The 25,869-nt window shown below is 41.3% G+C and overlaps 6 protein-coding genes across 6 annotated transcripts; 1 reads left to right on the top strand and 5 right to left on the bottom strand.

Moving 5' to 3' along the window:
* Nucleotides 1-2,071, top strand: BDB00DRAFT_12265 (uncharacterized protein). The gene is made up of 3 exons (XM_053116152.1): nt 1-263; nt 752-779; nt 893-2,071. The coding sequence occupies exons 1-3, from the start codon at nt 106-108 to the stop codon at nt 1,877-1,879; spliced, it is 1,173 nt and encodes a 390-aa protein (XP_052985943.1). The 5' UTR covers nt 1-105; the 3' UTR covers nt 1,880-2,071.
* Nucleotides 2,072-2,262: 191 nt separating this feature from the next.
* BDB00DRAFT_866537 (uncharacterized protein) lies at nt 2,263-4,932 on the bottom strand (the record flags this gene model as incomplete). The annotated part of the gene is made up of 9 exons (XM_053126240.1): nt 2,263-3,374; nt 3,457-3,553; nt 3,629-3,727; nt 3,812-3,891; nt 4,000-4,138; nt 4,219-4,281; nt 4,372-4,591; nt 4,730-4,821; nt 4,891-4,932. The coding sequence occupies 9 exons, from the start codon at nt 4,930-4,932 to the stop codon at nt 2,263-2,265; spliced, it is 1,944 nt and encodes a 647-aa protein (XP_052985942.1).
* A 628-nt stretch (nt 4,933-5,560) lies between these two features.
* On the bottom strand, nt 5,561-6,022 carry BDB00DRAFT_746402 (uncharacterized protein; the record flags this gene model as incomplete). Its single annotated transcript, XM_053118549.1, has 1 exon — nt 5,561-6,022. A coding segment is annotated over one exon (462 nt), but the record flags the coding sequence as incomplete, so codon positions are not given.
* Nucleotides 6,023-7,309: 1,287 nt separating this feature from the next.
* On the bottom strand, nt 7,310-9,514 carry BDB00DRAFT_795080 (Pyruvate/Phosphoenolpyruvate kinase-like domain-containing protein). The gene is made up of 12 exons (XM_053121356.1): nt 9,401-9,514; nt 9,179-9,298; nt 8,942-9,075; nt 8,779-8,833; nt 8,672-8,700; nt 8,499-8,602; nt 8,301-8,400; nt 8,168-8,198; nt 7,994-8,088; nt 7,777-7,915; nt 7,623-7,707; nt 7,310-7,551 (listed from the first exon to the last, which is right to left on the bottom strand). Exons 1-12 carry the CDS (start codon nt 9,450-9,452, stop codon nt 7,383-7,385), a joined length of 1,113 nt encoding a protein of 370 aa, XP_052985940.1. The 5' UTR covers nt 9,453-9,514; the 3' UTR covers nt 7,310-7,382.
* A 118-nt stretch (nt 9,515-9,632) lies between these two features.
* On the bottom strand, nt 9,633-11,315 carry BDB00DRAFT_866534 (uncharacterized protein; the record flags this gene model as incomplete). Its single annotated transcript, XM_053126239.1, has 2 exons — nt 9,633-10,861; nt 10,967-11,315. 2 exons carry the CDS (start codon nt 11,313-11,315, stop codon nt 9,633-9,635), a joined length of 1,578 nt encoding a protein of 525 aa, XP_052985939.1.
* Nucleotides 11,316-21,156: 9,841 nt separating this feature from the next.
* Nucleotides 21,157-21,956, bottom strand: BDB00DRAFT_753200 (uncharacterized protein; the record flags this gene model as incomplete). Its single annotated transcript, XM_053118679.1, has 3 exons — nt 21,157-21,460; nt 21,534-21,748; nt 21,816-21,956. The coding sequence occupies 3 exons, from the start codon at nt 21,954-21,956 to the stop codon at nt 21,157-21,159; spliced, it is 660 nt and encodes a 219-aa protein (XP_052985938.1).
* Nucleotides 21,957-25,869: the final 3,913 nt, after the last annotated feature.

Below are 25,869 nucleotides of genomic sequence, written 5' to 3'. Positions count from 1 at the left end.
GCCTTCTATTTTGAGGAACCCTTCTTTTTAAACTCGTTCCAACCAAACCAGCCCTTTACCATACTCCTCAAACCCACATATACGCAATACAAAAAGTTTATCGACATGACAACAGCTGAGGCATCCGCACTTGAAAGCATTCCCGCTGACCAGCAAGGTAGCTTTTCTTCCTTTCTCAAAACGTTGGCCTCATTCACGGGTGACCTCTCAAGCTTGACTTGCCCATCGTTCCTGCTTGCTCCCATTTCCTTGCTGGAATATTCGTAAGTGATCTGTTTCTCTCTCTTCCCGTATTCAGGGCAAAGAGAAGCTTGGTTGTCATGTCATTCGTTTATGTTGCCCTGGCGACGCGTCCTCACCCATCAAACGGGCATCGCAATGGAAGGAGGAATGTTGTGAATTGGGGTGGTTATTGCTACTTTTTGTTTTGCTTTACGGTGAGAGGAGGAGTTTTCACAAAACAGTTATCATATGAAACGATAAGCCGCGGTCAATGCTGCTCCTTTACCTTCCGCTCTTGGAACAAGTAGAGTGGAGGAACAGTCTCATCATAAACGTGTTTGGATGGTGTGAGAGAGAAAGCGAGTTGGCCATTTTCTACGTGCCATATCAATGGGAGAGGGCAGTTCTTTTCAGGCGTATAACAGTGACATCCAGGACCAAGTTCGACTTTCGAACACGTGCACCAGAGTTTGTTTCATCGATAAGATTTTTGTAACTAACCCCCCCCCTTTTTTTTTACTTTGTATAGCTCGTTTTGGGCTGATCAGCCAGTACTGGTAAGACGGTGGTATAGTAGCAACAAGCTACAACACTGTGGACAAAGGGGAGGGGAGGGGGAGGTGACAGTGTATGTACATTGGACTCACCGATATAACGATATACCATGTAGCTTACCACGATCGGCAATTCTGATTCTGCTGAAGAGCGTTTCTATGCTGCAATCAAGTGGTTCATTTCGTCCTTGAACGGATCATTTTCCAGCCGCGTCCCCAAGGGCGAATGGGAAAAGAAACCTTTCAACCCCATCTTGGGCGAACAATTCATCTGCTCGTGGGATGACGGCACACATATTGTATGTGAGCAAGTTTCGCATCATCCGCCAGTGTCTGGCTTCTTTATCGAAAACAAGGATGCCGGTATCATCATCAATGGCCATGACGGACAAAAGACGCGCTTTTCGGGCACACAAATGTTGGTTGATCAGGTCGGTTACTGCACGCTGAAGCTGACCCAGCGAAATGAAACCTATCTCTTTACGCTGCCATCCTTGTCGGTAAATGGTATTTGGTATGCAGCACCCTATGTTGAATTGTATGGCACATCCTACGTCCAGTCGTCCAGCGGCTTTTATGCATCGATCGAATACACAACCAAGGGCTGGATTTCTGGTGAACTGCATCATTTCAAGGCCAACGTGACCCACGCAGAATTACTACCCAAGGCAACTGTGATTGAAGGCCAATGGACGGGCAAATCGACTTTGACCAAAAATGGCGGCTCTGCTGAACCCTTCTTGGATTTGACGACGATGGAGAAGCCTACACCCAAGGTGGCAGAAATTGATCAGCAAGGCGAATTGGAATCACGTCGTATCTGGCACAAGGTGGCCGAGGCATTAAAGGCAGGCGATTACATGACTGCATCCGCTGAAAAATCGGCCATTGAAAACGAACAACGCGCATTGCGCAAGGAACGGGCTGAGAAGAACGAGACGTGGATCCCAAAGCACTTTAATAACAAGACAGGCGAGGCCATCTTTGGTGACTTGCGCGAGAAAATCCTTGCTCAGAGTGACAGCAAATTTGTGGATACCATGGGTGCAGAATCTGGTTGGCTGTACAAGGACTTTGAAACCTTGGCTCCATCCTCTAACTAAAGTATTACTAATATTGCGAGTATGGTTCACCTACTCTTTATAAACACACGCTTACCATCTTTCTCTAACCAACTTCCCTTCAATCCACCGCCCACACACCTTTTCATACACAAAAACACACACATCACATGTTTCTCTTTATACAAATTATCATCTTGGTTATTGTCAATGGATACACATAGCAGATATTCTCCCATCCCGGTTTTGTAGACATCCCCCTCTTTGTCAACTATCATTCCCTTTGTCTCCCACTCACACTACACAACATAACTTCTTTCTTTCAGTAATATAGTAGAATGGTTCTTCTCTCATCTATTAGTCTCGCAGTGCATGTGTGTGTCTTTTTTTTGGAATGTTAGCTAAACATATATTATTACCAATTATTAACAGATCTGTACAAAGTTGCTTGCGACATAGCCGCATGTTTCAGAAAGTCTACCGCTCGCATCATCCCATTTATGAGCGAGCCACCATTGGAGATCATCATTACGTACAATAGCTAGCCACTGTCCTCTAGTAAAGCTCAAATCCTCTGGCCGTTCGCTATAACAGTCATAGAGTGCACGAGCCCATATCATACGGTTACCGCTCATCGTTGTTGTCGTTATCACTGGAGTATTGGCGGCAGCAGTCATACCGGCACTAGCAGTGATGGACTCGGCAGTGGTAGTAGCCTCCATTGAATAGCGTTGATGGCCATTATTGCTGATATTATTGCTGCTGTTATTGAGGCTCTGTCGCCTCCGCATCTTATCCACTGCTGCCCTTGTAGTCGATGATGGTTGTTGTTGATGCTGCTGTACACCTAATTCTTGTAATAGATCTTTGATTGAGTCACTGAATGCTTCCTCCATATCCGCATGGTGTTCATGATATAAGCTACTCGTGGATCGCCTTTTCGTCTTGGAGCGTATCGAAGATCTGCGGGGAGCGGTTGTAGTAGTGTCTGTCGTTACGGTATGTTGATTGTCGACGGAAAACATGTTGTTTCCGATAGAAACCACTACTTGTGCCCGCGGATCAATGGATTCTTCCTCTTCCTCTTCGTGACAATGTTGGTGTATAGTAGTAGCAGTAGCAGTACCATCAGCAGCAGCGGGTGCAGGTTTTTTTAATTTTTCATTTACGCTGGCGTACAGGTTGACTCGACGGTTATCTAATCGTGTTACAATTTGCTCGTCCTTTGCCGATGATCGTTGTTGCGGCTGTTGGTGTACTACTGGCGGTAACTGCTTTGTTAATCGAGTCGATGAACGTCGTTTCGGCTCACAAAAGCTGGTGGATCGTTTGGCTGTTGACTTGATAATATTGGTTATTGCTCCTCCGGCAACACTGCTTATAGTTCCAGTCAATGTGGATGATGTGGGTACATTGTATATTGCTGTTGCTGTTGTTGTAGTCGTAAAATTATTATCATTTTCAGTAAATTGAGCTATTTGGTATCTGGGTAACGTCTTTGCTGGATCATCGTTGTAGTCGACATAGACGGGTGGCTCTAAAAACCATCCTGTTATTTAGTTATCCGACTATGCGAGTTTGTAAGAGTTACTGTAGATGTGTAACCAATTTTGCTTTACCTGGTATCATGTTTCCGGTCCCCCTTTCCTCAATAAACTGCTCGATGTCTGCCTTTGGATTGCATTGATCAAGGGCCTTCCAGAAGCGCTCATAAGACTAAACATAATTCGATCCATGTGAGCTTTAAGTACCTGGTATTCATTTTTATAAGACTCTAAGACGTATAAATACCTCTTGATCTTGCCCAGATGCTGTGGACAAGATATTGACGTAAATACAAAGACTATGATGAAGAAACTCGATCCTCTTTTCCTCCATATCTTGAAACCGCTAAGAATATGAATACATGTATCGATTAGCCGCGATGTACAATATATTTTCATATCTTGTTTGTAATATATATAGTTTGCTTACATAACAAGCAACTTTCCATTCGCTGTTCCAAGTGGCGGTGGCATCGGCAAGCTTGCTGCAGGCATTCTTGTATTCCTTCTCTAATATTGATAAACACATACATTCAGCCTTCCTTACAGATATGATGTAGGCTCCCTTACGAATGAGTATATACCATATTGGACAGGTGAAAAGAACAAAGATTTTACCCAAAGTTTTAATCTCATTCTGACTTCGTTCGAGTTTCTGACGAAGTCGATCTGCTTCCCTGTATCCAACCGACGTAGAAGTCAGCTGGCTTTCCAAACTGACTTGTTTCGCACATTCCGCTTCGTATTTCTCTTTTGCCTACAAGTCCGTGATTTAGTAAGAAATCCACATTTTCATCTTCTGTATAAACTCATTTCTGTAGCGTTGAATAAATATACCTTTGCGACATGAGCAGCGTGAAGCTGTTTGTTTCTATGCGCTTTGTCAACATTTGTTTGCACCTAACAGACATAGACCACAAAAAACTTAAAAATCAAGGAACGGGCACTGTTTTTTCTAACAAAGATTGACTTTCCATTCTTATGACTTACTAGCTTTCGTCGATCTTTTTGCTCCAATATAAAATTTTCTATCGATAATTCTAACTCGCTACGAATTTTTTGCGCAAGCTCAATGTTGGCTTGAGCTGCTGCTTCCATTTCCTTTTGCGCCGACGCGAATAGTATCTTGAGCGTACCGGTTTCTTCGCGTCCGAGTTCCATCTTGGTCTGTTTGGCTAGCTTTTTGCCAAAATCCTCGTGCAAAGATGCTCTGAATAACAACAATAGTATTGTGCCTGTGTTAGAAGCTTTTATCGTTTTTCATTCAAATATCCAGTACCGACCCGTTACAAAATCGCAACCCAGTATATAACAAGGCGGTCAATAGAAAGTATTTAAGTATCCTTACTTTGCACTATACAATGCTCTAAGATCTTCGCAGGTTTTTTTCGCCATGTTCATTTTGTGCATGAGTACATTGTACCCTGCATCGTCTTTGCCCTAAAGTGATATTGTTATTTTATTATCCAGCATTTCGGTCGTCATTAGCAATTGGAGGTAGCTGTTTACCCAAAAGTTGTTTGCGAACAATCTTGCTTCTTCCACTGCCATTCTGCTTGTGTGTGATTGCGATATAGAAACAGGTAGAAAGGAACAGGGAAGGAAACAGCGCAAACAACGCGTTTCTTTTTCTGCATAATGAAATCGTCTTAAAATGGCAATCAGTAAGCAGTGACGGTAATTTCTTGCCATATACGCGAATTGTCGTTGCACAAAGAGAAAAACTTCTTATGGACGGCTGCTGCAGCGATGCCTTGTGGTGCCTGTAATAATAGCGCTAATGCTGTTCTGTAGCTGTTCAGCAAACTGTTTTGACGGTATGAGTCTAATGCCGAACTCACTAAATGTGAGAACCTATATCTTTCTCAATATGAAACAACGCCCTGCTGCGAAGCATTGAGTAGAACTGCTTAATTATAGGATTGTAAAGGCTTATACAACGGCAAAACAAAGAGACAGATATTACAGGGTAATGTATTTGATATAATGTAAACGAAGGATTTGTCTTCAGAAAGGGACGACCGCTTGAGGTAATTCACTAGCCTATTTGAAAGACCCAAAATCAATTGCATTAGTATGGGTGTTGCAACAGGCGTTAGAAACTACTATTACATCCTACTTCCCCCACGCCCCTTCTTTACTGCCGTCTACCAGAGAGATGTTTTCAAAGACTTACTGGAATAGGACATGCAAAGTTGACAGTATGATGGATCGTTGGAATGGGTATATGCACACCAATCACACTCACGACCGGTTTGATATCTGCGTTCACGCTTAAATCTTGCCCATTGCTACATCTGGAGTGGATATCTCGAAGCATGCTGAAATTCGGATCGGCCGTGTTGTTGTAATGGATATGAATTGGAAACGTGAAGTTGGTGAACCCAAAGCGGTTGATATGAACATCGTTGATTTGACCATCGGCTATGGCTGTTGTAGGCGCTGTCGGATAAAAAGCAATCGCTTCGACAGACGCCAGCGTGAGTGTTTCAACGTTCGGGTTGTTGATGCCAAACATGAGGCCCAAATTGATGGTGAACGCCATGTTCTCATTATATTGTCGGCCCTGCCTCTGAAACCGTGGTAACCCACTTGGATCATTGGTCACCCCGTTCATTTCAATGGTAGGCACCTTGAACATGGCGACCAAGACACCTGCAGCAATGGCTAGAATGATAATTACAATCAAAATAAAACAACAGATGCAGCGTATCCACATTGGACAGCAACAGCAGCATGGACAGCAGATAAAGTTGGCACATGTTTTCTTTTTCTTTTTCGGCGCTTCTTTCTCTACAATGATTACAACATATAGTTTCTGTCATTAGTAAAAGAACTTGTCAATTCTGTATTGCTCGTCGTATTATCATGTGTTTGTACATGGCATACTGTACCATTGTAAGGGTCTTCTACTGGAGTACCGCTGTAGTTATTATTGGACCACGCTCCTGCTCCACCAGCAGCAGCTACAGGGCCGTGGTCTTCTTGATAGTATGGCGAGTCAGCACGTCTTTCTTCGTAGTAACCATGATCAGGTGTTGGCGTAGTTGATGGATGCGCCATTAGTTGAATAATCGCTTGGTGGTTTAGTTTGAGTCGATTCGTCAATTGTGTGTAGAGGTTGGTGGTAATAATTATTCTCGTACTACTACTTGTATGAGTCCACTAGAAACAAAGAGCAGTAGGATAAAAATGTAAAGCAACAAAAAGTAAATGCGAGCGGTGAAAGAGACGATCCCGCGCTCTCGGGGATGATCTGTTAATATATCAAAAATTACCGCGATTCAACCAGTCATCCATTTATAAAATATATAGAGGTACAAAGATTATAAAACACGAAGCATCCTTTCAAAAAAGGTCAAGTGTAATATGCGAAAGATTGTTTGTATCTGGGGGCTGACAAGGCATAGTGTATAGCATATGGTATCCAGAATTAGAGATGCCCTCCTTAAAGAAAAACTGCAAATCCCCCTACCTGTGTCTTATTTCGCTTCCCGGTCATGATCGTTATATATGGATGTAGCTCGCCAGGGATGTGCAGTATATATGTAGTCTAGTGGCGTACAACTAACGGGCCGGCGACGTACATCAAGTTTGTTTCGTCTTTCCGGATCATGCAGCTTATTACATCAAATACATTGGTAAGCTTCCGACGTGCTACACAATGACCAGCTTGCTCTCGTTAGACATACGTATATGATGGTGAATTGGAAACCTACTCCGATTTCGTTATTATTTGGCGAAGACGAAATTGAAGGATATTAAGGGATGATGATGGTGATGATAGAAGGAAAAAAAATTCTAATTTGGTTAAACTCGATCCAACGGTCTCTTTTCTCCTTTTACTACATGATCCATGCATGTGTCTTTGTTGAAAGAGAAAAAGAAGAAGATGAACAAGAGAGCACATCATTGGGTTGAACTTAACGAGCGCTAAAAGATACAGTAAAGAGCGTAGCAAGTATCTTACTGTTTTATTTATTTTTTCCCTGATATAAGATCTACTTTTTGCTTTTTACGGTTGCTTCTCTGTTTCCTTTTTCACCAACACTTGCACTTTCGCTGCTGCTGCCTCCGCTAGAAGGCAAATCAACGTGAGGCAATTCCATACCTCCGGCCTTGGCTTTACTCACAACCTTCTGTGCCCACTTTACAACCGGCATATCAATCCTATGATGGAGAGAAGAGTGAAACTTATTAGCGGTCTGGTCGACCCCAATCCATTTCGTTGATTCGCTTACATTTTGCCATCCAGGTTAAAAGCACCAACGCCTCGTTCAGCATGATGCTCAAATCCTTGAAGGATCTTGATAGCACGCTTCAAATCTAACACACATATTTTTCAGTGTCTCTTTCCTTTTTCTTGTACTCCATCGCTATGTATATGGAACGTACCTGAAGGATCGGGCAAAAACATCTCTTGAATAACATCGATCTGAGCAGGATGGATTGCTTGCTTGCCAGTGAAACCAAACTCTCGGCCTTCTTTGCACTCATCGTGCAATACGGCTGGGTTCTGGAAATCTACACATACCTGATTATCCGCATAGAAGTAAATGTCAGTGACTAATCGATGGTGATATTCGTAGCACCGTGTTCATCTATTATATACCAGATCCAACGACTGTAATCCGTATGCAGCTGCTGCATTGACGATCATTTGTCGTGCAAACAGCATTTCCTTGCGCGTGCCAGTGCGAATCAACCCTATATGACATCAGAGTCCGCATCCATTGCTATTAGTTGTCGACCTTCAACAGATACAGCCCGCACAAACGGATCGTACCTAAATCAGCGCAGTAATCTTCGGCAGCAAACTATAGATATATTAGAGTTTGTGTTGGTTGACCACATTGTTTCTACCTCTCTCTCTCTCTCTATAATCTATCACATAAATCATTTCCTTCGTTTTTACTTACAATAAGAGCATCCAATCGTGGATCGGCTGTAGCAATTTCCTTGATGTTCATGATACCCAAAGCACTTTCGACAGAAGCGATCAGTCGAATCCTTTTACGCCTATAAGACGTGACATTCCACCCATTTGTCGTAAGTTTGTTTGCTCTCGCGTTTTCGTATCGCTCCATAATGCTTGATCCTAATCTGTAAAAACTTACTGGGATTCAACAGCTACGGCATCAATCATCTGGCTGACAAAATGGATATCCTTAGCACTTTGGACTTTGGGAATCACAATAGCTTGGAGCCGTTTGGAGTGGAGCTATGATATCAATTTCGCTCTTTAGTAATCAAGACATGTAAAGAGGCATAAACGGGTATGTATACTCACAATGACATTGAGATCGTCCAACTCAAGGCCTGTTATCCACCCAATAAAATACATCATTTATTAACTTTTCTCGGCCACGCTTAAACACACATGTAAGACAGATTTACCTGATCCAACAGCATTGATGCGTACAGCCTTCTCTGCTTTACCGTGCTCGGATGCCTGTATATGCACATTTATCATCAGATCTTTATATGAACCGAGGAACATGTCTCTCTTCCCTGTCCTGCTCGCTCATCTCAGCCGAGAATTGCATGATATTTTTTTTACCTCCAATGCATCAATCACCATATGTCGAGCTGTGCCTTTTTTATTTAAAGATACGCTATCCTCCAAATCATAGACGACACAGTCAGCACCCACAGAAATTGACTTGTGAATCTTGCGCTCATCGCTACCCGGCACTGTTATCGTTTATAAAATTGACCGTGTAATAATAGATAGTGAGCGTACTGCCATTGCATACAAAGAAGAAAACCAAGACAACCCCTTTGAACATATACAAACCATAAAACAGAGCACGTCGCGATCTTGAGACACTGGCAGAATCTGCTGAAGTACTAATGGTTCGCCATGTACCGATAATGGCCATGGGCGTCACTGTCGCGCGTGCCGTTGTCGCCAGCCCTGTTTTTAAATATTTCTGCATAAGCTTCCTTCTCTTTTTCCAAGAAAGAGGGTTTGACTCCACCTCTCTCAATGAAACAGGCTTTCAGCAAAAGGTCTTACCTGAGGACAATGCAGGCTGTGAGATGCGAATGGCACTTGCAAAGAATCGCATAATTGGACAGAAGAAAAAAAGCGGTAAAGCAAAAGGAGAGAGGAAGAGACAAGGAAACAAGGCCCAGCAAAGTTATTATATCCTATTTTAATTTCACTTCTCACGCCTTCAATACAATATAAATTCATTCGCACGGTAAAAATCATTTCCGTGCAATATTTACATCAGTACACTTTGAGCTTATGTGTATATCTTTGCTGAAGAGGATAGTTTGTCTCTAGCATATTGCACAGTATCCAATGTAATCAAGGGACACTGGCCCAAATTCATCCATTTTAAACTATCGCCAAGGCTATCTATCAGGCGGCGGATGCCTGCACTAGTTATCTGCTCGTTGCCGTGGACGTCCAGCGTCTCCAATGAGTAGGTGTGTCGCTGTTGTGACGATAACACGTCCAGCACATTGTCAGTTACCGCTTGCACATTGGGTAAGTGAAATTCTTGGATACTGGGTCCAGCTCGTTGCAGGAAGTGGATCAGTGCTTGAGAAGTGAGATTATTGTTGCTATAACTCTGTCGCTGCAGCAATTTGAAATGTCGAATGCCAGATGGCAAGGCATCTAAGACGGGATCGGATACGGTGTTTGTAGCTGTAAAGGAGGACAGGGCAACGTCAGTCAAGTTGGGTGCATGGCGGATCAGGCTGCATAAATCACTGGCAAGCGGACTGTAGTGTGTCAACTGGATGTGCAGTCCGGTCAGTGCTGGGTATCGATAGGATGCCAAGCAAGCCATTGCATTGGATGTTAATGGTGTCCCCTGGATATGCAGGCTTGTCAGTGTAGTGTGATGTTGATGAATAAGCGGAAGAACGTGGGTGCTGGATCCTTCGTCCGTTCCAATGAGCCACAATTCGCGTAAACCTTGTCGTTGTGTCGTGATTTCGTGGTGTTGATGATTGAGGCGGAACGATAATAATGGAGGAAATGAAGAAGAAGATGATCGCGCAGCAGCGATACCACCGTAAAGGCGCAAATGTTGAAGCTGGCGATGATAGCTGTGGATAAACCTTAACGTAACGTCAAAGTAGCCGAATTGCATGTCAGATGAGCGTAGCTGAAGCTGTCGCAAGTTTGGACAGCTCGACAGAATGGATAAGAGTCTTTGCTCATCCAGTGGAATATCCAATACCAGTCGTAGTAAATCTGGTCGCTGTGCGTACCGCTTTCCTGTTGTTTCAAAGCCATTACTGCCAGTTTCTTGATGATGCTGGTGTTGGCGGTGCGGAAAGCTGTAAAAACCACTGTGTGAATATTGGAAACTAATAAGATTTGGGCAGTGGTCCAGGACAGTATCCAAGAGCTTATCGCCTACACCCGAGTGGATTGTAAGATCCGTCAATGTGTCACATGCAAACAGCAACATATCATGCACGCTCATGAGTGTTGTCGGTCGACAGGGCACTTCCACTGTAATTTAGACGTTGTTAGAAATATAAAAGTTACCACTTACACCATTCCTCTTCATCCTCGCTCTTATTGTCTTGAGGGACTCACAAGTTTCAATATATCTACATGATTGATTGATGAAAAACTGGACCGACTGCTGACTGAACTCGGGTATGCGAACCGTGCGTACGTGTTTGGCCGAAAAATATGCAAGGTACGGTAACAAGTTGGTGTCGAGGTTGACATAACGATCAGCGATCGTGTGCCAAAGATCGGGCCAGCTCAGTAAAAACAGTCGCCAGCTTCTGGACACACGGGTGCACCGTATACGTTCGCGAAACGACAAGTGTGAGAAAATTATACCGAGGACGTCGTATGTGAGTAAGCGAACGAGGTCGTCACGGTCGTTGCTGTGGTAACAGTCGCCTTTTCTGCTGCTGCTGCTGCTGCTGCTGATTAGCTCAAGGCGTTGCATTGCGAATGGCCACAGTAGTGGTTTTATTAGAGTAGTTATGGTAACAGCAAGTAAGTAAAGCGAAAGGAAATAATGAAAGGTAAAGGAAAGAGAAGAAAGGCTATGCGTTACTATCTTTTTCCTTGTTAGCGAACGAAGTTCGACCGACCATATTGCTTAGCTGGTAACACCGGCCAGGAACAGCACCCTGGTGTGTGAGCCTCAGGGGTTGAAGAAACCGTATCAAAACCAAGATCGCATTGGATATACATACAGCAACGCACCGTGAGAAAAAAAATCAATAGAGTATTTCAAGGTTCCGGGTCTTCCGAAGCTGCAAGAAGGCCACATACTTCGTCCAATCATGCCCTACGGGAAGCTTTCAACTTGAAAACTGACATTTTGTTCTGTTCTTCTCTCGTTCTTTTCCACTCGTCGGATCAAGATAGCAGCATTTTGCCCTAGTATATTCTCCGGACACATAGCTCCGCCACACCCCAGCCCAACATATCAGATTTCCTTTATCTTAACGAAAGAGTCCATCCTGATTCATTCCAACTGCCTGGGTAACAAACATACAACCAGCTGCGTACAAATAAAGAGCCGTTCCCATAGTATCATCATATCAGCAGCCCTTCAAAAGAGTACTGTTTCGGTTACGCTTTTCTCTCCAAACTTTTTTTTTACCAATCGACAGTCTCCTGTGAAAGTGGACACTTAATAAATCCAGCTGACTATAGGTGCACATGGCATGAAAGTACACACGTGCTGTCATGCATCAAACATTCTTGGTTTGTGAAACCACAACAAACCTATTCAATCATCCGATGGGCTAATTGTTCCAGGCAAAAAATCAAAACTTCGAAACATACAGCTTGTCACACACCTTACATGTAATTATCAGGCGAATGACGATTCGTTTAAAGACAGTATTGCCGAGTCACTCGTTGCTCAATGCGATTATCAGAGTAATGACCGAAAAACCTAGAAAAGGAAGGATGATAAGGAGCGTCGTTGTTTGTTTGTTGTCCGTACACTTTAAACTTGTTTTCAGATAAAGGCATGATCGAGATAACACACGACATTTAACATAGAAAATTGCGCAAGCAATCTAAGATTGACTTGCATCAGTCCTCGGCCCCACTAACTTTGATATGTGTAGATATAAAATTTTAAAATTCATTACTGTACAATTTTCTGTAATATCACTCGGTATACCTTGTATAGTTATCAACGATATATGATGCTTCAAGTCTAAAAAGACCTTGATATTTTATAATAAAGCTGTATATTAAGATAATATCAAGCTTTTTTCTACCCCTTGATATTCCCGTGCAAGCCCAGTGTATAATGTAAGGGCTAATCGATTTTATAAATAAAAATTTTATTTGCAGCTCCGCGTGCCAAAGGTAGAGACGGACTGTGTGAGTATCAGGTGTGTCGTCGAAAGTGCAGAAATGACAGAGATTGGTACAATACGTGGTGATCAGTGTAAACGTCTAATGAACTGGGGGATTATGTTTTTGTTTTTTTTTGTTTTTTTGCTGTGGATATATGTAATACAAAGTTAAGAGAGGGGTGAAGGTTGGAAGCGTGCTATTAGGGAAAGAGCCCATGACACAACCGAGGTAGAATTAAAAGGTTCGTCGTGAAATATGAATCGATAATAAGCAGCCCAAATGGACTGAAAAATACAGGCTGCAATCGTTGGTATGCTGAGTTGCTGAATAGTTACGTGATTAGAAGAGGTGTCTGGAGGAAAATCAAGTTGTCGTATTAGTGTGATGATGGCCTGTTGATCTGGATCGGCATGGCGTAGGCGACCCCAAACGAGTTGCCAGATTTCGTATTTGCGTGCGCAGCCAATGATAAAGTGTTCGAGGGTATCAACGTCCGTGAAACAAAGGTTGCAAGTTGCTGTTGGTGCTGTGGATAAATTCAAACGATGTCGTCGATAAGCTGTGGGAAGGGTGGTGTTGTGAATCGCACGAAACCAGATGTTCCTTGCTGTATGTTCCATGCGCCATGTCCAAAAGGTAGTCCATTGTTGGGAAGAAATGGCAGGGTTGCAGTGTGACGGAGGACAGAATATGCGTCGATATGTCTTGGTATTCCATTTTGAGAGAGTTTGTTGTAGGCGACGACTGATAGGTTGTGCATCAAGTGATCCAGGAGTGCCAGAGTGGCCGCTGTTGGGAAAGCTGCTGGGTAGACATAAGCGAGCAAATCCATCAACAAAATATAAACGTCCCTGTGCTAGATCGTTGAAAAAGCGGCGGGTCAGAATAGGTCAATGAAGTCCTTCGAGGGGTGTGCGTGCGCGAATGAAACCTTGATTGGTGTCGAAAGTGAAGAGATCGGATACTTGTAAATGTTTGAAGCCTGGTCGTCTGAGCTGTTCGTTGCTCATTGACGGAGCCCAGATGGTGTTCAGTGGAAGGTGAAGGACAGAACTTGCGGACAGGTTTGCGGACATCCAATCGATAGGTAGTTGGTCTATGGCGCGATATAGAAAATAGTTGACCGAGGAAGGATCTTTGGCGTCCGAACCACGTAGCTGAGGGAAAACGAGCGTAAAACGGGGGTCGAGTGGTGAATTGGATGTCCCAAGAACGTGGTGCCAAAGACATGTCGTGATGTATGAAGATGTTGGTGAGGGTAAGGCAAACAGTGGTTCAAGCCATCGTAGTTGTAGAGCAGACTGTTGGAGTAACGGGGCCAAAAGTCCTACTCCTCCGTGAGATCGTGGGAGGCACAGTGTATCGAAGCCAATCCGAGGAAACATCCTTGTCATCATAAACTGGCCGCATATAGAGCGTAGTTTGCGAAAGAAGGAGGATGGTGCAGCGCCAACTAAACGTAATACATGCCACAGTTTGGACAATATTAGAGAGTTGAGAATCGTTGCGCGGCCCCGTATTGATAGTTGTCGTTGAGCGTGAATGTTGCATGTTGTTTTAATCTTGAGTAGCAGTTGGTCAAGGAAGACTTGCAATTGATGCTGGGAAGAGGTGAGTGGATACCCTAAATAGATTACTGTATTTGCTGAAGCACGAGTATGACAAGGAGGATAACCTGCATCGTCCAAGAGCTGGGACCATTCCGAAAGGGGTCTACCACTGAGGGAAATAGCCTGGGTCTTGTGTGGGTTCATTTTGGCGTTTGAAGCGGCTTGATAATGATCCAGGTGCACTTGAAATCGGTAGAAGTCTTGTCGGCAATTAAGGAGAACGGACGTGTCGTCGGCATAAGCTAGTATCTTTAGAGGACCAGGGCTTGGCAGAGTCGAGTTAGTTAGGCTGCAATTAGGTTGAAAGCCACGAATGGCTGAATCTTGAAGTATACAACGTAGCAGTGGTTCTAGGGCGAGATTGAACAGAATGGATGATAACGGATCTCCTTGACGTGGGCCACGTTTTTGTGTGAATGGTTCCGTCAAATGGCCGTTGATGTTGAGGTGAATACGTGTTGAGAAAAAGAGGTTGCTGATTGATGAGATGGTGGTGTCGGGAAAGCCAAAACGTTGCATCACTTTCTGTAGATAGATGGGGGATACCCGATCGTAAGCTTTTTCGGCGTCCAATTGGAGAACGATATGGTTGCTGGTTGGGTCTTGGCGAGCTTGTTCCATGGCCAGTTTGATGAGTAATCCATTGTTGGCGACGAATCTGCCGGGCATAAAGCCCATTTGGAATTGATTGATGAGTGGATCGGCCGCCTGAATAAGTCTTGAGTTCAAAAGTCAAGTGAAAATTTTGGCGTCCGTGTTGATCAATGAGATGGGTCGCCAGTTGCGCAAAGAAGTCAAGTCACCCTTCTTGGGTAATAATGTAACGGCAGTGGAATACCACGATGGTGGATATACCGCTTCCTTGAGTGCTTTATTATAGACGGAACACGCAAGTTCTTGATAGGCGGGGTGTTTGAGAACAAGATACCACAGCTCGTAGGGTAATCCGTCCATGCCAGGGCTACTCTTATGCGGGGCCCTTTTCGCGCCTGCAATCAAATCCTCTATAGTAAAATCGGTAGTGAGATTTTCACATGCATCACGGTCTAAAACGCATGTTGAAGGAATAGCGTTGAGTAGATGGGTGATGGAGGTGCTGTTGACTGGATCTGGTGTGTATAGGTCGGTATAAAACGATCGAGCTGCTGATTGAATATCGGCTGAGGTGGTGGCGATGTTGTCGTTGTTGTAGGGGTGCTGAAGCGATAAGATGAGACGTTGAGTTTGTCGTTGCGCTGCTGTGCGTTTTAAATATCCTGCGGATGTTTCCCCTAGCTCCCGCCATCGTGTGTTTGCGCGAAGTGCTGCGGTATCAACAATCTCTTTTTGAATAGAGGCAATTTGTTGTTCGACACAGGGTAAAACCATGGCAAGGATCCCTGGAGGAGGTTGGGAGCGGAGCAAACGATTCCGTTTTGATTGCAGTAATCGAAGTTGTTCTTTGCGCCAATCAGCTCGTTGACGGCCAAAACGTTTCATAAAGCGTTGCAATTCCTCCTTGAGTGCTTCCCATTGATCTTGTATTGTGTGGTGGCATTGTAGTTGTGGTTGAATGGTGGATAAAATTTGCGTCAATTCTTGTCGGAATTCTTTGAGCTGGGTGAAGGAGGGGTTTCCACGCCAGTATCCTTTGCCGCGAGGACTGTCACCAAGTTCAATAAAAGTAGTAAGTAGACTGTGATCCGACCATGTTTTACTAATGTTTTGAACAGAGGCTTTAGTAATATGGGGGCGCAAGGATCGTGATGCAAATATGAAATCGAGAGTGGAATAGTAGGTGTTGCCATGACGATAGGTTGGAAGTGGTGATAATTCGTTGTGATCAGTGATACCGTCCACAATAGTAGTGTTTAACATGGCACGCCATTCGCTAGGAACACAGTTATGATGCTCCGAGCTGTAGCAATAGTAATTAAAATCGCCTGCAATGATTAAGCGATCAGTGTAGGTACCGCTGTCGTCGGTGAAGATTGAAGATGAGAGCAGCTGGTTGAAAAACGTGTGTCGTTCCCGTAAAGAGGAAGATGCTGGCGCATAGATAACCAAAAAATAGAATGGTGTGAAGGTGCTGGATCTCGATTGAATGTGGCTGAAGATAATTCGCTCGGTGTTCCGTGTTAGGTCGATATCAATTTTGGTGATGGTGATGTCGGGAGAAAAGGCCGGTAAACCGCATCGATGTGTCCATAAGCTTACTGAAGGTTGAAATTGAAAATCGAAGGATTGTGTGATGTCGTCTGTTGTAGCGTTGGTTTCTTGTAGTGATAAAAGTTGTGGTTGTTGTTGGTGTAGGTATCTAATGAGAGAAGACCTAGCGTCAGAATTGTGTGTTTTCCATAAACTAATACAGTTTAAGGAACATATTTTAAGGAGGTGTGTGATATCATTTTTTTTTGTTTGTTGTTCTTCTAGGTTTTGTTTGTTTTTCTTGTGTTTTTTAGATATTTGATTATAATGACAGATCGACGCTTATTTGCGAGTTGCAGGTGTCCCCGTTTTGTTTTCTGTAACTTTCATGGTCGGTTTAATGAGTCGACCACTCTTTGTTCGTTGTTGGTCCGTTCGTGTAACTGTTGTTTCAACTTGTGGAAAGTGGAGTCGGAGCATAATCGCTGCCACTTTCTGTTCAGCCTCCGGGAGTCCCGACAAGTGCGCTCGGTCATCGTTGGACAGTGGGTAGTTGGTATGCCATATCGGCGTAAGTTGTTGGTAGGCTGCGAGTTACAGGATGTTGTTGAAAGATGACGGGTTGGATGATTTCTCAGCAAAGGTGGTACTGAGTGTTGTAGCTACGTTGTCGATGGTTGCGTCGGGGCGTTTTTCGGTAACATCATTTTCCAGCTCCTTGACTATGTTCATCAAATCTTCATCGTCACTGTCGTCTGAGTCACTTTCAAGAGGCGCTGTCTCCTCGTTCTGAGTTACCGTGTCTGGTTGTGGAACCTCGATAGAAGGTGATGCCACGTCAGATTCAGGTGGCACAAGCGTTGTTGGAGCCGTAATTGGGTCGGTGAGGCCTGTAGTAATGTTACGAACTCGTCTTCGTTTTAAGCCATTGTTGCCTTTAGCGCCTTGAGTATAGTCGCAGTCCGCGGTGCAGTTAACTGAGATGTGACCAACTTTACTACAAGTTCAGTAGGTGCGGAAGTTACGTGGGTTAGACGGGCAAATGTGGACATGATGATCGGGCTTATGACAGCTTGCACAGTGTAACGGCATTGCGGCCCAGGTAGCATAGAAGTAGTCGTCGGATGTGAGCCACGAAATACTGTGTGACATTTCGCTATATGGATGAGCGTCCGCAATAGGTTGTTGGTCCAGTACAGCAAAACCGTTCCCCATGAATATACCGGAAGTAGCATCGCGATAAAGTCCACAATCAAGGACGCGACCGAATACATTCAAACTAGTAGTAATTCCTGCAAGCAAGTGTGCAGGGGGCATGAACGGGAGCTTAGACAAGCGCACTTTGGTAATGTTGGCATTGGAGGTTAAAGCCAAGCAAGGTTTGATGAGGACGTCGCTTTTGAACTTGAGACCGGTGGTTAAGGCAGATCGAATCTCGTCAGCAGTTTCAAAGTATACTTCTATAAGTACTCGAGGGCCTTCGTGGACAGGTTGTGCTCCACAATTATTGGGAAAGGTACAGCCGATAAAAGTCATCAGTTTTCCAAGGGGTTCAGTGCGGCTGCTTAGGTCGAAGAAGACACTAGGGACCGAAGTGGGAGATCCTCCAACATGGAAGAAAACATTGGAATAAATTATCTTGGTTGTTTTTTGAGCATCAGTGTCGTCAGGTATAGTGATGATCTCGTGTTCTTTTTGCATTAAAGATTGACGGTGCTTTTGCGCCACTTTTGCATAAGTGAGGCGAGGCACTGTAAGTGATGGGGATGTAGGGGTTGGGTGCCAGAGCCATTGTCTGGCAAGTTTTGAGAATTAGCGGAAGAAGCCATGGAATAATAGAAGATATATATTTAAATTCAAAAAAAGTATGCATGTTTTTAAACTCCGGTCGATTTAAATAGAAATTGCATTGTTAATTGTAACCTAGTGGGTCGGTACTGCATTACCTTAATGTTTAAAAATATGGGCCTCGTCAAAGTTGGTTGGACCTGGGATATCACAGGTTTCACAAAAAAAAAATAATATTAATTGGGTAGCGGAATTTCAAGCCCCCAGCAAAATTCAGCAAAATAGCTGGACCGTCTTTGATGCAGATACGTTTCTGAAGATACCTGTTTTAGTAGGTTTCTCGGCCCTACGAATATACTGGTTAATGCATTACAGATCAATTATTACACCGGTTAATGCAAAGAAGAGCACAAAACGTCAATGAACTATACACATCAGAATGAAATAAAAGGCATAACACTAGTATATAAGGACATATTGATTAAGGTTACTATAAACCTTTCTTTTTTTCTGCTTTGTCATGTAAAAAAGTAAAAGAAAAACTCAAAAGATCTTGTTTGACGAATAGAGAAAAAAATATTGATGAGCTATTAACAGATAATAGTGAAATAGAAGATAATAACAATGATAGTAATAAACGAAGTCTTTCAAATCTTAGTACTCCTGATATTAGTAATACTAAAAAGAAGAGATATAATAATAATAATAAATGTAGAAATTTTGAATACAATGGATGCTATGTAAAAGAAGATAGTAATAGAACATATTGTGAACATTGTTTAGAAGATGGTTATTATACAGATGATGGTAATTCAAATGATAATAATTCAGATAATGATAATTCAGATGATAGCAATTCAGATGATGATAAAGAAGATAATGATTGCAATAACATTGATAAAAATTTTCAAAGAGATGAATATTGTTTACAATTATTATACAATATATTAATGTATGAAAAGAAATTATTAAGTGAAAATAATACCAATAAATTAAAAAATGTAGATATAATATTTGATAGAATAAAGAGTATTTTTATTGATCTTAGATTTTCGTTTGATTTTCATTATAATACATAATAACTGTTTTTAACATTTCAAACAAATTATGATGATATCTTTTTTTAAAAGCATAATCTAAAAAATACAATGTATATAGCTCAGAATCTTTTTTTATATTGGGCATATGTTTTCTTAAATGCATCCAAAAACCTTCCATACTGTTAGTATGTATTGTTGAATCATTTGGATCCACAAAATATTTTGAATGATCAATTGCTTTATGAATATATCCCATCTTGTGTAAGCTTGTATAAGATCGTAAACCATCAGTGATTATAGTTGTTCATTGATAAACTTGATCCTTGATTATTGGTAATAATGTTGACATTTTTCGATTTTGAACAGGCACCAAAAAGAACAGATTTGAATTTCTTTGATAACCACCTAATATCCATATATGTTTTCTGTATCGTTTATGCTTTGCAGTAGTAATTTTTGTTTTGCCAAAACAGCATTCGTCGATTTCAACAATTTCATCTTATCTACCAATTACATTTTTCCATAACTCTTGATTGTTAAGGATCCATGTTTTTATCGCAAAGCGTATTTTTGAATATAATCGTGTAACTGTTTCATCATCGATTCCCATTTATAGAGACACTTTTATAGGAGAAGGATCTATATAAAAAATAAATTAATATCCTATATGTTATATTATAAAAGATACATACCAATCATCCATTGACATAATAGTTCTACTATTTGTATTGGTCGTAGATTTGTTTTTTCAAATAATGTTTCGGCAAATACACCTTTTCTAATATTATCTGGATAATAATAAAATCGATATCTTTGATAATATTTTCCAATGGATAATGGTTTTTCGCATTTTTTACAAATAAAAGGTTTTATAAGTCCTTGCTTTTGTAAATAGATTATAGCTTGTTCATCGTCGTAAAGTGTTTGAAATAGTGTTTCATTTGATTTAAACATTTTGATAAAGAAAAAGAAAATAAGTGTTTTATGAAAAATCAAAAATTTTTTTTTATATAACTTTATATATTTTGTGTAACTTACCAAAGAACGCTTGTAACCCTAATTTGTCTGTCTGTTAGAATCAATAGATAATAAGCTGTAGTATATTAATCCCATTCATGTTTTTCCTACCAGTTATATACATACGATCATACCTTTAAGCTGCTGTATCAAAATTATCTGAGGGTAAAACAACTACACATTGTATATGATGACATACAATAAGCAGGTGTTTCTATCGATTTATGGGGGCAGAAAAATGGCCTCTAGGCAAAAGGGGGTAGTCAGCTAAATTGAAAGTTAGCAATGTTAGTGACTAACTCTGGTTTGGAAAACTGCTAATTTTAGCAAATAAATGGATTTAGCAGGCAATTTTTAGCAGGGAATTCTGTGCGCCAGTGGTGGCAATACCTCTTGAGAACTCATGTTATGTAAAAAAACAGCTTGCAGGTGAAACAAATTGCTACAGAACAAAAAAGTAAGCTAGGCAATAGATACCAACGCCAGAAACAACGATGATGGGATATTAAATTGGTACTGCTTCTGATTCGGTACTAGATGTCTTTCTTTTTTTTTCCGGATTTTGTTGTTATTAGGATGAATGATGGCAGTAGAAGAATAGGTCGCTGAGAACCATATTCGTTTTCATCTTCAGTCTCGCTCAATAAATCATACACGTCAGTCATTGTTTTTTTTGTATGGTAAATGACTCGGATGATGGACTTGATGTTCTTCAGAAAATCGGATGCAGTCGATGGATAATGATAAAACCGAGCTGGACGATTGATCCTTGAGACACAACCACAAGGACAATCCATAACGATAGGAAGCATATTTAAACCTAGCAGTCAGTCGAATTAGTGGACTGGATGGATGAAGAATAATTGTAGTGTATTGCAAATTAGTAAATTAACTCACCAGAAATGATGATACCACATGTCTTTGTATTTATGAGTTGCGACGGACACTCCTGAACAAGATCATACAGCATATCTTTCAAGTTCTTTGGCAGCTTCATGCCTGCTTCATATAGTGTTTTTGTACTGTTGACATCAGATATTTTTCCTGCTTCCACAGTGCCGAATTCCAAATATTCCGTGGTGAAAAGAATGTCGGTTTTTGTACCGATTTTTCGTCTAGATAATGCAGCAAGGGAGCGATCGAGACTAACTCGGGTTGAAGAGGCTTTAGAGACATATTCTCCACTAATCAGAATATAAACAGACAAGTTAATTTATCATGATAATCCATACGCAATGTTTACCACCAGATACATACGAAATAACATCAAGGTCTCCATTGTTGAAACAACAGTCAATTATTGACCATGCTCTCTTCATATAATCAGCTTGAGTCTTAAATTTTTTGTGCAGGCCATGCATCAAGATCTCCAACACATTCCTCACTGATGAATGAACCCAGTAAAGGTCTGCATCACGAATTGGGTGGAGGCTATGTTTCGTATGTTCGTTCCAGAGTTCATCCAATGTTTTCTATTGTTGCAAAAAAAATGTTATACATGTCTTAAAGCAAAGAAAAAACAAGAAACAAGAAACCTACCAAGCTGTTGTAGCAATCCAAATATGTTTGCATGCTTTTAGGTAATTCTGAGAGTGTTACTTTTTTTTCATCCTCTATTTCTTTCAATTCACTCTTAGTGAAATACTCGAGCCAGACTGGATCAGAAGTGTCTAAAATCATTGAATGACTAGGGCTAGAAAAGAACAAAAAATTAAGTACGAGAGAAGAAGAGGAAGGGTAAAACAATCAAGAACAAATACTTACTGTTCGTTGGACAGTTTCATAGCAAGCTCCTTAACTTTATCTTCCACCACCGTCCCAGTACTAAGTGTCCATAAGGTGTTGCGATTGAGACTTTGGTACATCGCATCAAACTTCTTATAGTCGCCTTCTTTTAGTTTCGGGGTGGTATTATTGGTGGTGGTGGTATTTTTTGTCGATGATGCTTCTGAAGGGGTTGCCGATTGGTTTTTGGATAAATGTTCGGAAAATGCTGTGGTCAGCACACCCCAGTCAACCTGGGATTTAGCCTAACAATTTGCCAAATATATAAAAAATGAATAACGGTGAACTTTTTAAACATGTATTAAACTGCTCTTTTTTATGTCATATATATTTAAGTACCCACCACAGTCAAGTTATGTTTGTGGACAATCTTTGCAAAACGCGCAGACCACAAGTCTTTATAATTTTCACCGAGATCCATTATTGACGCGATGAACTGACGTTTGCTCTTGATGAACTCGTCCAACTTCAAAGGGTGATTTTCTTGGTCAAGAACATATTGCTCTATAACTTTTTGTAACACGGATTATAACATTTTAGTAGCCATTGTCGTGTTCTCATTCAGAACCATCGTTATTGTTACTCTTTACCTTCGTCAATGGTATCCATGGCAACAAAAGACCTAATGTTTTAAAACAACTTTACACCTGCTCCCCGTTTCCCAGTAACAATTTGGGCAAGAAGCGGCAAATGGTAATTTTAAAAAAACGATGATATTTAAATTTTATCTAAATTTGCATAATATTTTTTTTAAAAATTGAATTTTATAATATATATAAAACTAATATCAAAATGGAAGAGACACATAAAAAATTTACATCAAAAATAAAAAGATCAATTATAATTAATTTTATGATTGAAAACAATATTAAAAATGTTAATATTTTATATGATGAAAAATATAAACAAATTGATTTTGAAATATCATATAATAATGAAAATGGTCAACAAGAAGAAAAATATCAAAAATATTATAAAATAACAAAAAGAAGAGGAAGTAAAAGAAAAAATACAATAACAATAAAACAAAAAATTTATCAACACCATCTGTTACAGATGATAGTTCATTAGAAGGTAATGATGTATTAGTAAGTAATGAAAATTAAAATAGAGAAAAAAATATTGATGAGCTATTAACAGATAATAGTGAAATAGAAGATAATAACAATGATAGTAATAAACGAAGTCTTTCAAATCTTAGTACTCCTGATATTAGTAATACTAAAAAGAAAAGATATAATAAATGTAGAAATTTTGAATACAATGGATGCTATGTAAAAGAAGATAGTAATAGAACATATTGTGAACATTGTTTAGAAGATGGTTATTATACAGATGATGGTAATTCAAATAATAATAATTCAGATAATGATAATTCAGATGATAGCAATTCAGATGATGATAAAGAAGATAATGATAGCAGTAACATTAATAAAAATTTTCAAAGAGATGAATATTGTTTACAATTGTTATACAATATATTAATGTATGAAAAGAAATTATTAAGTGAAAATAATACCAATAAATTAAAAAATGTGGATATAATATTTGATAGAATAAAGAGTATTTTTATTGATCTTAGATTTTCGTTTGATTTTCATTATAACTAGCGGTCCCTGCCTCGCTTCGCTCGGCTGAATGAGCCCCTCCGCTTCGCTCCGTGTCATTCAACGGGAACGCGTCGCAAGGGGGTTCCCCCCTTGACCCCCAGGTTGGGGGGCAAGCCCCCCAAACCCCCCTCTCGTTGCTTATTCATGGCTGAATCAGTGATCTTGAAGTATTCAAGCCTAAACAACTTCGCTTTGCATATTACTAAACCCTAACTGCTAAAGCACCCGAAACCCTACATTACTCTAATGTGTTATGTGTTATCAATTGTAAGTATAAGTACATAATATATGTTCGGTATGAGTGTAAAAGAAGAGAAATCTAAGTATTGAAATGGGATTGAAAAAATAAAGTAGAGTAGAGTGAAGTCAATGGAAAAATGGAAAAGAGAACTATATGAAGCAACGGAAAGAGGGACAGTATATCAATAGTAATGGATAGAGAAAAGCATAAATGCTCGTATATGAGTTATAGAAGAACTTCATTATATACGACATTTCTTGTATTGAGCCCAGGTTGATCAGGTGAAGTAGAGTTTTCTGGATCGACCATAATGTGGATGGCAGATGGTCTACGGACCCGAGACATTGCTACATATAGGAGGCCATGTGTAAATGGCGGCTCTGGTAGGTAGAGACCAACGCTGTCAAAAGTTTGACCTTGGGCTTTGTTGATTGTCATTGAGAATGCCAATCGAACAGGGAACTGCGTTCTTTTGAATTGTATTGGGCAGCGGGCTTGCGACGGTGTGAGGGTGATGCGTGGAATTAGAACAATTGTGCCAGTTTGTGGTCCAGTGGCAATCTCGGCTTCAAGGACATATCGGCGGACAGAGCGAACAATCAATCGAGTACCATTGCAGAGACCATTTCCAGTATGCAAGTTTCGTAGCAACATCACTGGGCAGCCAACTTTAAGCTTGAGGCAATGTGGTGGAAGGTCGGATGGATCAAGGGAATTAAGGAGTTCAGGAGGGTAAGCAATTTGGTCCTCTGGATCGTCGACCGAGTCAGCACTTTTTAACTCCTCAAGGTATTCGCCTGGAAACTGATCGAGAACCCGCTCGTTCAGAACAGCAACATCCTTGTTTTTAGGTGTCAAAATTGCACGACTGGTTAGAAAATCACGGTCCACATTTGGTGAGTTCAGATCACCGAACACAACGTCAATGAGCTCGTTAGTGTTGTAACGCGGCATCAGCATTTGGCGAGGAATTAAGACTCTATCTTCTGTATTTGGAACTAATGGCTCAGCACCATCACCAATTCGAAGTAGGTATTCGGCAAATTCGCGTAGCTCTGTAGCATCAGCTGTATGAGCAGCTTGCTGAACACGCATATTATTGCGTAAGTGGTGGACTGTAACATGGCGCCAAATCGCAGTAGCTCTGTTCAAGCATTGCTCGACAATTTGCGGGCGCTCAGCATTCGGAATTACAGGAAGGACCTATTCATAACATAAGACAATATTAAACCGTATGCCGATGTGCTCCCATTGTTAACTCTGACCACCCCAAACCTTAGTGCTAAATTAAGGTCATACCTGACGAAAATCACCGCCAAACACAACAACTTTACCGCCAAAAGGGACATCAGCAAGGGCAGGATCCTCAGTGCGCATGGTATCTTGTATGCTCCGGTTCACAGTTTCGATGAGGTCGCGGCTTATCATGGACGCTTCATCCCAAATAATGATACGCGCCATTTTAATTAATCTTGCTGTGTCAGATCGAGGTGTAAAACTGCACATAGACGTTCGATTCACCTCCAATGGAATCTTGAAGGTTGAGTGAGCCGTACGTCCTCCATCCAACAAAAGAGCTGCCGTACCACTTGTGGCCACTGCAAGGGCGATACCATCAGCGCGCCGGACATTTTCAAGTATAGCATTGAAAAGATATGTCTTTCCAGTTCCTCCAGGGCCGTCAACAAAGTGCAGTTTGGGCTCGTTTTGGGGAGCATCGAGAGAGCGAATCACAGCATCAAAAACTGTTTGCTGATCCTCATTGAATTGCAGCTGACGCTGAGGCTGTAAAGCCAGACGTGCTGTCAATCGACGGTGCTCGCGGATGAGCAAAGGCTCTCCAGCACCGACGTCATCATCCTCATCATCAGGCTCTGGAACAACGAATCCATCAAAATCTCGCAGTGATCTCGATAACTGAACCATGACGGATTCGATTTGCAGTAAAGCGCGGTTA

The sequence above is a fragment of the Zychaea mexicana genome (genome assembly GCF_025766255.1).
Source record: "Zychaea mexicana strain RSA 1403 chromosome Unknown BDB00scaffold_1, whole genome shotgun sequence".
Classification (NCBI taxonomy): domain Eukaryota; kingdom Fungi; phylum Mucoromycota; class Mucoromycetes; order Mucorales; family Lichtheimiaceae; genus Zychaea; species Zychaea mexicana.
The sequence above is the reverse complement of the archived record's forward strand: the minus strand, read 5'-3'. Positions and strand labels throughout refer to the sequence as shown.

Coding starts and splice junctions, on each gene's coding strand:
- BDB00DRAFT_795080 (XM_053121356.1), bottom strand. CDS start 9,452: ATGCGATTCTTTGCAAGTGCCATTCGCATCTCACAGCCTGCATTGTCC. Junction 8,089..8,167: donor AGATTACTGCGCTGATTTAG/GTACGATCCGTT, acceptor GATGTCATATAG/GGTTGATTCGCACTGGCACG. Junction 7,708..7,776: donor GTTTTTGCCCGATCCTTCAG/GTACGTTCCATA, acceptor TATGTGTGTTAG/ATTTGAAGCGTGCTATCAAG.
- BDB00DRAFT_12265 (XM_053116152.1), top strand. CDS start 106: ATGACAACAGCTGAGGCATCCGCACTTGAAAGCATTCCCGCTGACCAG. Junction 264..751: donor ATTTCCTTGCTGGAATATTC/GTAAGTGATCTG, acceptor TACTTTGTATAG/CTCGTTTTGGGCTGATCAGC. Junction 780..892: donor GGGCTGATCAGCCAGTACTG/GTAAGACGGTGG, acceptor TATACCATGTAG/CTTACCACGATCGGCAATTC.